This window comes from Pristiophorus japonicus, chromosome 15 (assembly GCF_044704955.1).
Source record: "Pristiophorus japonicus isolate sPriJap1 chromosome 15, sPriJap1.hap1, whole genome shotgun sequence".
In the NCBI taxonomy this organism is placed as follows: domain Eukaryota; kingdom Metazoa; phylum Chordata; class Chondrichthyes; family Pristiophoridae; genus Pristiophorus; species Pristiophorus japonicus.
Window position 1 is genome coordinate 121,914,890 of NC_091991.1, and position 12,034 is coordinate 121,926,923.

At 40.4% G+C, this 12,034-nt stretch overlaps 1 protein-coding gene across 1 annotated transcript in view; it reads left to right on the forward strand.

The window, feature by feature from the left end:
* Positions 1-487: 487 nt before the first annotated feature.
* Positions 488-12,034, forward strand: part of rbfox1 (RNA binding fox-1 homolog 1) — a 615,123-nt gene continuing 603,576 nt past the window's right edge. The window contains exon 1 of the mRNA XM_070856700.1: positions 488-631. Coding sequence (XP_070712801.1) covers positions 488-631 — 144 coding nt within the window. The remainder of the gene's footprint in view (positions 632-12,034) is intronic.

Genomic DNA, 12,034 nt, shown 5'->3' on the forward strand with positions numbered 1-12,034 from the left:
ATTAATTGCCAAAATCTTCCAGCCATACACGATTCAGCTAGGGCCTCCCTCGGGATTTTAAAATGCAGTATTTGAGTTTCAATGCGAGGGGAGAGAGTGAAAAGCCCCTGCCCTAAGACCCATTTGACAAATGAGAGCCATGCAACATCAGCACCAGCCGACTGAGCCCCAGTGAATCAGGCTCTCTCCACGAGTCAGCAACTAATGCTGTGTGACGAGTCTTCCCTCACTCTGTCATCAGAGGAGTTGCACATGTTCATCGCCAGGCAGGAGCCTGAGTTTAGCTCTGTGCAGAATTTATTTTTTTTAAACTGTCTCTACAGGCCTGGTAGGTTGACGACTGAATCTTTTGTACGCTGCACTGCTTCATAAAATAAAAGAGAGAGAGAGAGCGAGAGAGAGAAAAAGCTTGCTTATTTCAGTGCAACTTGGCACAACGCTGCCTGTGAATTGGTGCTGAAAGAAGATACAAGACAAGCGTGTGTGCATGCAATCCCCCTCGCTGGTTCTTTCCAGACCCCAGAGTAACAGAATGCAGCATCCTCTGACGGGTGCAACCTGTGTCGCTTTGCCCAATGTAGGCATGTGTCCCCAGCTCTCCTGCGCCTTGACTTTTATGTACCTACAGCAGGTAAGGAGAATTTATATTCTCTGCAGTAATAATTCATATTCTTTAGTCCTGTCATTTTGTCAAAGTTTGATGAAAACAATGATGTTGAATCAAAAAGATACCCAGTATCCGTATACTTTTTAAAAAATATATATATATGAAAATTTAAGTGTCAAATTGTTTTTGACACAATTTATTTTTCGATAGATTATTACATTTTAACTCTGAGAGGAAGTGGCAGCTTCATTAGTTTCCTGAAACAATTGTGCTAAGAATATGTCACCAAACAAGATTTGTTAGATGGGAGATTTTTTTAAATTCCTCCTCTATCTTTTTTTAATCTTTCAACTTTTTCTTCGTTGCGCTATTGTTGGGTTCTGTTGAAGTATAGCCTTTTGCACAATTCATTCAGTCAAGTGTCCTTTAACAAGCTGTTTTCCATATGTTGCAATATTTCAAAAATTCTGGACATTAATAAAAGGGGAAATTAAAGTTTATGAATTGAAGTTGTTCGTTTCCGATGTGTAACGTAAGACTGAAATTCCTTTTTATATTTAGCTGTCAGATGGAAACTATGCACTATCAGCAGTCAAAGTGTACATGTGCATGTTTTAATCTGTACTTTTACACTATGTGGCAGCTCTGGAGATATGAAATTTATTGCATTTCTGTCTGTTGACTGCTAACTAGATATTTGGGCGCCCCATTCATAGTGTCAATAACTGTTGCTGTATTTATGCGACGAGTTTTTGTGGTATCATTATAAACCATTCATTTTTGCAAAGATTTCACTTCATTCATAATAATTAAAACATTTTGCACAAGGCAATTGCATAATTATAATTTTCATTCTTCATGTTTTCATCACACACATCACCATCATTCAGGTATTCAACAACTACACTAACAACACCTCTTACCACAAACTTCCCTTTGTCAATACCAAACAGCGGCATATCAAATGTTTTTAAATGTTTAAGAATTTGTTTTGCAGAAATGTTATTTGTCTCATTTTATCAGCAAATTAAAAAATATATACCAGAGAAAACCAAAATGCTTCTAATTTAGGTGCCTTTCTTCCCTTCATTGGCAATTTATATTTGGAAAAACAACTAAAGGGGGCCTTTAACTCATTGTTAATCAGGTAGCTAATATTAGAATTCCTTTAAAAAAGTGAAATAAAGACTATTGTAATATATAGTTTCTTTATATAAAACAACATTGTATTGTTTCCATATGGACACAATAAATGAGATTTAAAATGTCACAGTCTTATCAACAACAGCAGTTGAGATATGAGGATGTACATCAGTCTTCACGATGTGGAGTATCTCATGGATAAATGTTTTGGGCAGGAGGACTTTAAAGCAGAAAATATCAGTTGTTCGAGATGGTTCTAATGGTCATTGCCGTTGATTGATTTGGCTTACCGTAGGTCACTCAACCTCATAAAGTGATCATTTGCATAAGAAGGTTCAATATTGTAGAGCAAAGGAATGATGGGGGCACAGGTCAAAGCATACTTATGGGGGGAGAGGAGGAGGAGGAAAAGTAAGTTATAAAACTGGGGAAAGATGACATCAGACTCTAATTCAGTACCGACGATTTAAATATATATTTCATTAAAGCCAGCTGCATGACTAAACCAACAAGGAGAACTCAAGCTGGAGGAGAGAAAGAGAATGTGACTTTACTCCACTCTTGTTGCTTTTAGTTGCTTCGATCGCTGTTTTCATATACCAATCTCTTAATATTTTTCATTCAACTAATGATACCTTCAGCACCTTAGTATGGCACCGTCATTTTGTATGACAGTTCCTGAGCAAAAATTATTCCCTTTCTTGGATCTGCTGTGTTGCTTTGCCCTGCTCTCATCCACCTCAATGCATTGACTTGCTGGCTCATTGGCTTGACCTCTGTCACTGCTGTAATGCTGTTTGCCAGCACTGTATCTTTCAGCACTGTGCGTTTAAGCATGACATGATTTGTGTAGCATGTAACATTTAATCCTCCAGCATGGACAGAATTAACAAAAAAGTGGATCATTCTTGTCCATTCCTGAATGCTGCTGAAGTGGAAATTCAGCTAACCTCATTGCAAAAGGAGAACTCGATATTTGAAAGCAGATGATTTTTTTTCGAAGCTGAATTTATACTTGAGTTATAAAGAGAATTAGCAACATCTCCAACTTTGGGGACTGCAAAATATTATCAATGTGTCAAACATTGCATCGTTTATTTATTATTACACTTGCAGTTGAAAGGACTTGATGAATTACTCATTTAAATGGGAAAAGATATGTTCAAAGATAGCTCAAACACATCTTCACTGTAGCTTGCTATGGCGTTACATATAACATGAAAGCAAGTTTTAGATGTTGTATATTTAGATTACAACAAACATCAGTCGTGGCAAATTTAATTGCACATCTCGTATATACGCTTCTCTGACTGCAAAGCCGTATATTATAATGATATTGGGATTTGGAAACTCCTAGGCCATTGTGGAGCAGTTGTTAGTTTTTCTTTTCTTTTGGTTAACAGTGATACATATTGTTTGTTTTATGAAGTGAAGTATTTACGCAAAGGCTAATGATGGTGCAAATGAAATCATTGCTCAGAGTGGACACCATAAAAGTTCATTGCAAGTGTTTTCACTTTAATTCTTCTGGGTTGGTAACTAGATGCTCATTCTACATTGTGCCTAGGATTATTTTTAATTGTTTACTTCATTCATTCATTTACAAGTTTTGGATTAAATTCTCTAAAAGCTTGTTTCACAGTTTAAATCCAAGTTGGCCACTTAAATTTTTTTTATTATAATGAGGATATATGCTGTGATTGTTTGAAGAGCAAGTGTTGAAATGAGGAATAGTAAAAGATTATTTCATTCCTTTGCTTTAAGAGTTTAAAAAAAGTTTATTGCAGTAGCTCATTTGCTGTCGATGCTGTTCCCAACCTGGGGACTATCACTGATGTTTGAAGGTACATAGTGGAATCTTATGTGCAGTGGGGCAGGAAAAACAACAAATTTTGTTTGTCACCAGTCTTCATATAATGCTTTGGCACTGGGTGAAATGTGGGCAATTTAGACTTTGTGCGCTGGTATAAAATAGGCGATAGCGAGGTGGAAGCCCGTTTTATATCTCTCCTGATTGAAGTCAATGGAAATAAAAATGGGGAGAGATGTAAAACAGACTGCGAAATCGCTATCACCCGTTCTACACTGTCGCACAGTCAAAATGAATCCCACTGGGATTAGGAAATGGTTTGCTTCGGCTGTATGTTTGTGAATTTGTAGAAAAGAGGTTACAGCAACAGTGTACAATCTATCCTGTTCACTTCATAATGTAATATTTTCTAAACATCTTTAAAAGAATGTGGGTGTATAAACTGTGTGTTAAATTTATAACATACTCTGTCAAGTGTATCATTTATTCAACATTTCAGTTTTAATGTTTTGCTACATTAAGCACATTGTGTAAATAGAATGCTCAGTAGAGAGCTGAAATCTGTATTTTCTTCAACTGAGGAAGACCACAATAAGTTTTGGTGCCTTTGCCATTCAGGAGTTACGAGATCCTCCTCACTCTTGGAATACATTTTGTTTGATGAAGTTGAGATCGACACAGGGAGTTCAAAGGTATTTTGTTTCCTGTGCTTTGGAATAAGTAATTGTGTAGCACTCAAAAGACTTTTCTTATATAAAATAACATTTATAGCGCAGTAATTAATATTCAGCGAATAAACAAATAGCATTGTACATGAGCATTTGTGTTGCAATGCCTGCACCATTAAAGTGGAAGCCATGTTAGTACAATAAGCAACTCATTGTAACACTGATTGTATATCGTCTTTAAACAAAGGGAGGTTCATCATTATTATAGTGATAGCAACGTTTCCAAGGCAACTCATCTTTGGACAATGATGGCCTTTTGGAATGTCCCAAATTGAGAGAGATTTTATAATGTAATGTCGGGGGAAATAATTTAAGTTTGCAAGGCTGGGAGTTAGAAATTGTATGCAACCACAGAACACATTTTAACTAGAAAAAATATTGTTCCTTAGAATTTTAATTTTATTTCACAATATATATTAGATGCAAAACGTCCCTGAGAATAATTTCTCAACAATTCAATCATAATGAAGCCAAGTGTACTCACCTTTTGCAAATATATTGGGCTTCAGACAACATTACTTCTGGTTATCAATCAAACCATCATGCAACTCAGCAATGAAAACAGAACATGCTGGAAATACTCAGCAGGTCAGGTAACATCTGTGGAGAGAGAAACAGAATTAATGTTTGAGGTCAACAAACTTTTGTCAGACCTGGAAAAAGTTAGAGATGTAATAGGTTTTAAGCAAGTGCAGAGACAGGGAAAGGTGGGAGGGAAGGAAAGAACAAAAGGGAAGGTCTGTGATAGAGTAGAAGGCAGGAGAGATTAAATGACAAAGGGTATGATGGTATGAGGCAAAAGGAGTTTGTAATGGGACAAGTAAAGCAACAAAAGGCCGGTCTAGAGGAGGTGTAAATGGGATTATCACAATCATCAGCTACAATCATCCGAAGAAATGGGAGCAGAGGTTATGATCTGAAATTGTTGAACTCAATGTTGAGTCCGGAAGGCTGTAAAGATGAGATGCTGTTCTTGGAGCTTACGTTGAGTTTCATTGGAACAGTGCAGGAGGCCGAGGACAGAGAGGTCAGAGTGGGAGTGGAGTGGAGAATTAAAGTGACAGGCGACAAGAAGCTCAGGGCCTCACTTGCGGACTGAACGAAGGTGTTCCGCACAGCGGTTACCCAATCTGCGTTTGGTCTCCCCAATGTAAAGAAGACCACATCTTGAGCAGCAAATATAGTATACTAAATTGCAAGAAGAACAAGTAAATCGCTGTTTCATCTGGAAGGAGTGTTTGGGACCATGGATGGTGGGAAGGGATGAGGTAAAAGGGCAAATTTTGCATCTCCTGGGCTTGCACGGGAAAGTGCCATGTGAAGGGGAGAGGGGGTGTTGGGGTTGATGGGAGGAGTGGGTCAGGGTGTCACGGAGGGAACAGCCCTTTTGGAATGCTGAAAAGGGAGGGGAGGGGGAGGTGTGTTTGGTGTTGGGGGTCATGCTAGAGGTGGCGGAACTGGTGGTCTGATGATCTGTTGAACGTGGAGGCTGGTGGGATGGAAGGTGAGGACCAGGGGAACGCTATTTGATTCTGGGAGGGAGGGTAAGGGGTTGGAGTAGAAGTGCAGGAAATGTAATGAACAAATGTAATTCAACAATCTGATAAGAATGTAAAAAGTGGTAGAAATGAATGGCCTGGATTTTCCAGGGCCTATGATGTAATTGTCCCGCATGTTCTGGATTTCCGTGTGCAATGTGCGTGGGTAAAAACCCGAAACTTGCAAACTTCACCTTGACAGATCGTACCCATCCGTTGGAAATCCACTTTTGCTGGTGCAGCTATATGCCCAACTACTGCCCAGCAAATACCCACCAAACCCTGCCACCTGGTAAAAGCTGGCATAAGCCCTTCTTTTACCAGGGTAAGGGTTTAAATAAATGTTAAAATAATTTTTATTAAATGATTTAAACATTGACTTACATTTAAAAGTAGCTTAGATCAATTTTGTCCCGGTTAAAAATGTTTACATTTATTTTTCAAAAAATAAAATTTTTATTTTAAATGTTTAATTAAAGGGTATTTTAATTATTTTTGAACCTGTGATCATTTATTTTTCATATTACAACAGTGACTACACTCCAAAAGTACTTCATTGGCTGTAAAGCGCTTTGAAACATCCGGTGGTCATGAAAGGCGCTATATAAATGCAAGTCTTTCTTTCTTTTCTTTCTTTTATTTAAGTGTGCAAAATTGTATTTGTATTCCAAATGGAGTTCTTATAAGCATAATGGGAATCCCCCTTTGTCATTGGTTGGCCTGGCCCATGTGATCCTAGGGATGCTTGAGAACCGCCTGCACTCCTGGGATCCGTGGGCCCTTACGCAGGCGTATGCTTGAATGGCCAGGACCGCAGGAGTCTGAAGCTTCGAGCCGTCAGGTTTCCTTGCGGTTCGGAGGCTTACGTGGGAGCCAAGCCTCACATAGCAATTTCCAGCCCTTTAAAATTACAAACATGCTCCCATTTTTAAATTACTGATGAATATTCCAACTTGCCTCCGCCCCCCCCCCCCCACATCCCCCCAAAAAAACCATTAGCACCATGTAATTTTAAAGTTCTAATATAAACAGTTAGCCCTTTCTGTTCCAGTTCATGGCATCATACAAACCAATTGATTCGGTAACCGTTGCAACCCATTATTCCCCAAAAATAATCCTTACTGCTCATTCCCTTTTTTTTGCTTTTTAGGACCTCCCCCCTCCTGCCTGTTTCCACAGCAAGGGAAGAGGGTGTTCTCGGCAAGTTTCTCCACAGCTCCGATCGGTACCCTGTGTGAATCGGCTGAGAATAGGTGCGCCCCTGGCAGAGTGAGGCTGCTGCTGCTGTCGTTCACTCTCCTTGCGATGAAGAGTTCAGCTACAGCAACATGCTTCATGTAGCAGCCCAGCTGAGATCTCCTACCCCCCACCACCCCACCCCCCGCCGCCAAAAAAACCCCACCCATTGAGGGTAGGCAACAATGAACATTATTCATGGCTGGGACTTAGACTGCTGTGGGGTCGATCTTGACTTTGTGCGATGGTATAAAAAAGGCTGCCACCTTGCAATCAGCCACTTTACACTATTGCACAGATTTACCCCTGTTGTCTTGTTGGAATTCCAGCACTTTGATTCTGAAATATGCAAGGCGCAAATGTGACTATTTATTATTATGAATATTTTTTTTAAACATACTGCAAAAGGGGGTTCAACACGTCAATTTGCCTCCAAAATGATAACAAAGCATATTTGCGGTCTGAATCTTAATGTTGCACAATTTTACTTCTCTGTTATTTCATGCCAATTTCCATGTGAAAACATGCAACCATTGTTATGCTTGCATGACTGAAGGAGGCCTGCGGTACTAATGCTCACTTGCCATCTGTTTTTCCTGCAGCTGGGGCCGTATAATTACCCAATAGCTGATGGGTATAGACCAAAGGAAGTATTCTCTTTAAGGCTATAAAATGCATCAAACCAAAAATGAATTCCAAGGCCTTGTGAGCAAATCTTTGCTGATTTAATTTAACGAGTCAGCGTGAGGAATTCAAGATGCTCTCTACCCTAATTCTATCGGCCTGTGTGATTGACATCTGTAGATTTTGCTATTGTGTTGGGTTCATGGTTACTGACTAGTTTCAGGTGAAAAACATCACTGAAAAAATACAAAATGAAGCAATTTGAGTAAAGCCAGCTTTTTAATGTTGACACGAATTATCTTTTATTAAAGTACCAAGATCAACAGTGCTATTTTTATTCCACATGATAAATACATTTCAAAAGCAGGGAAGTGATAAAAATGTACTTGAATGCATATAAAAGAAATATTACACAGGCAAAATTGTAACTTACTCTAATTTACAGATACATAAATTATAACTTATGGCCTGAAAGCAGCTTTATCCTCTTGGTTACTGTAGAAATGCAAAATAGATGGGATTTTTAAATTAAAAACTAAAACCCAATTCTATCTCCAGAAGCAGTCTATTTGGTTGTTCATTCTCACGAGAAGCAATGTTTTTCAGTGGTACACAAGGCTCTTACAGTTAGGATAATTTATCTTAGTTTCGTTGATTTTTCAGCACATTGGCTGCGTGAAAAATAAAATGAGATCATTTTGCATTTGTCTCTGTGCACATTCTTTCTTGAAAGATCATCAATGATATCCAGATACTCTGTAGGTTGCAGAGCCATCAGTTTTTAGATTCAGGTGTTTAAAACGGGTTCTCAGGAGAAAAACTGTCAATTTCTGGCCACATCAGTCATTTAATGATGACTGTATGCAATCCAGAACAATTGACTTTTTTCACATTTCAGTTCCCCTCCTTCCCTGTCAGGGCTGAAACCCAATGAATTTAATTAGGAAAAATAGCATATTTAATGTCTGTGCTGCAATGGGGTATTTGGAGCCTCTGTCTTTGGTCTCTGTGCTGTCACAAGCTCCAGCTGTGTGGAGATCTCATTGAGTTTTGATCCTGTGCCTTTTGTACAATGCTACACATGCAGAATAGAAATTAGTCGGCTGCAAGAAAGAGATGTTCTGACTTTTTGACTTGGAGAATCTGTTACGACTGGCAGGATTCAGAGTAATATGTAAATACTTTACTAATCTAAACCAAATGATCATCATGTTGCTTTGTTGATGCAGCACTGCAATGGGGAATACAACAATCGTTAAAATGTATCCGCGAAAGCTACCAAATCGTTTTCAAAACGAGATCGGGGTGTTCCCAGAAATAAACGAGGATTGTAATCACAAAAGCTGATCATTAATATCTACCTTCCCACAGCAAAAAAAAACAAATTGTACTTGTGACGAACATAACTGTTTATAATGCGCTAACTTTTATTTGAAGCAAAACTTCTGTCGCTATTCTCATTACAGTGCAGGCAAATTAATATACAATGATAATGGTGATAATCGGGCCCCATTTATCAAGGTTAAATTCTGCTGAAGAATCAGTCTTTCTTGGATAAATAATTCATGCTTGTAAATAAAATGAAGCTGATGATTTCTAAACTCTGCTGGATGCAATAATTCTCAAACTGCAAAAGTGAGATTACCAAGTACTGCACCTGTTGTAATTAAGTGATTTATCCTGCTGGCACTGGCTAGATTTACACAACATGGAATAATGTTATGTTTCATCACTGCCGCATATACAACAAGGTAAAAACACATGGCTGCACTTGGATGGGTCTCATTATACTCAACTGGTATTTTCTCGCCCCCTCCCCCCTCCTGAAAGTTATAAACCTTGCTTATTATCAGCAATTAAAATGTCAAATGGGGACAGAACTAATCGAGTTCCAACAACAATGCGCGGGCTATGCATAGATACTGAGCTCCACCCTTCATGACTTGCTTACATTGTCGCGCGCACAAATGATTTATTATTGTTTGATCATGTGCACCCTCTCTTTTAACAATCCCCATCATTACCTATTAAACCTTATGCACCTCGTAAGCCCTGTTACAATAGGCTAGAAATGTACTTGAAGGAAAAGCTGCTGATAATTTAGAGTTAACGTACTAATAAAAAGTTAACGAAGTGGGAGATTGAGCAGTAAGGAATCGGGCAATATTGCTGATAGGTCATTGGAGTTCAATGGCAATTAATTCCACAGCAGTTAATCAGATATTTAGTTTGGGATTTTCCTCACCTCAGCAGGTCCGGGGCGGGCAATGTCGGTGGTGGGTCGCGGCCCCGCTGCTGGCTCCATCCCGCTGCCTAAAAGAAACTTAAGTTGCTGGGGCTTGTTAGGCCCGCCCAGTGCGTTTCCCAGTCCACGTAGAGGAAATGGGTCTAGTGACATCATTCATGATGCGTCATCAGCCAGTTTCCTTAAAGGGACCATGGACAACTTTGTTTTGACAGTTGTGCTGTCAGTGTTCTACAGCATTGAGTTGCTGCAAACACTGACACACACTGCACAGAGGTGCACGGCTGCACCCAGTCTCTCCCATGACTCCTTTCATATGCTTATGCAGGGGTGCAAGAGACCTCCCTAGGAGATCAACACAGCCTGGCTGCACATTGCACAGGAGGTCACAAGCAGGGATGTTGTCAGGAGGACCTGGGTGCAGTGCTGCAAACCTGTCAATGACCTCATTAGATCACAAAACATTAGTACAAAGCCACACTCATCTTCATCCTCCTGTGCCTCTCATCACATCCCCATCACTTTGCCTTCCCTATCCCACTCTTGCATATCCTTACTCACACCTCCACCCATCCCTCTCTCTCTATCTACATTATCACATCCACATCTCACTAGCCACCTCTCACACTCACCTCATCTTCGTGCAGTCATACCAACTAACAGCACACAATGGTAGCCACTTGGATATTTTATGTTAATGTGCTGTCAAACATTGAAACCTTTATTTTCAACACTTTGCATTCTTGGACATATTGTGTGCACCCTTGGAAGTGGCTTAGGAGAGTTGCAGTGAATGGTGAGACATAACGGTACCCCCCACAATGGTGGGGAGTGTGAAAGGAATGGCATGGACATTGTAGGGATGCTTTATGGTGCTGGTGTGGGGGTGGTGCCAACCTGGTGCATCATGTGGCAGCCAGGGTGTACAGCGTCAAGTAAATGTGGCCATGGTGAGGCCATGCCTGGTGTCCCAAGCTGTAATATGGTCGGGTGCTGATGCCCTGTGTCCTGCGCAGCATCAGGTGATTGCAGAGAAGGTTGTATTTTGTTGCTGGTGTGCCTGGTGCTGCTGGTGTTGGGGCTGATTGTGGTTGGATTTTGAGGACCAAGGTGAGACAATATAAAGGGCATGCACGTTGATGGATTAGATGGCAGCTGATGTAGAGATGTATCAATGGTGAGAGAGTTCTTCCAGTGAGGTAAGAATGATGGAAAGTGGAAATCAGTGCTGGAAATGGCCTGAGAAACAGCTTGTGGCTGAGGAAAGTGATGATCTGACAGGTGGGAGCTTTTACTGTACATTTGAAGCTGTCTAGTAATCAGCAGGATCAATGGCCATTCAACTCCCACTTCAGGTTCACAGACGTGGTTCCTGAGCAGCATGGACCCCATGGGCGAGCAGTTAAAGTGAATAGTAAGGTCAAAAGCATTATTAGGGGTCTGTCAACAATCCAATAATTGGTTTAATCGGGTCACCCGCCTCTGCGGGTCGGGTCGGATCGGAGATCACACAGGCGCCTGTGGGAAGGGTGCGTTGCGGCGGGTTGACAGCAGGGTCCTGACCCACTGTCAAAAAAAAATCAAACTTCCCACCTGACCCAACACCAATCCAGCCCATTGACCCCATGGAAAATTCCACCCAATAAAGTTTTTTTAATGGTATTACTAGGTTTCTGTTGTCAGAAAGAATAATGCTATAAACTGTAGAATTCACCAATAACCTTGATTAACCATTGCCTTATTGGGACTCCACATAGATAGTTTCTTGGATCCGTGCACATGTCTTCCAATTGACCTTTTGTTGTACAGTGCATAGTGATGTTCAGCCGTTATATAGTACTGTGAATTCTGGGGCGATGCTAGATCCTTTCTAAGCATGTCAGTTCTTTTGGTTACTTTCCTTGGAAACTGAGCTGGGGACAGAGGGGAACAGACTCCTGCATTTCTCTCCTTGTTGATTCCTCAGGCAGTTGCTCTGAGTTGTTCAGTAAATAGAATCTTGGAAACTTAGGGCGCAGAAGGAGGCCATTCGGCCCCTCGTGTCTTATGCCGGCCGAAAAATAGCTATCCAGCCTAATCCCCACTTTCCAGCTCTTGGTCCGT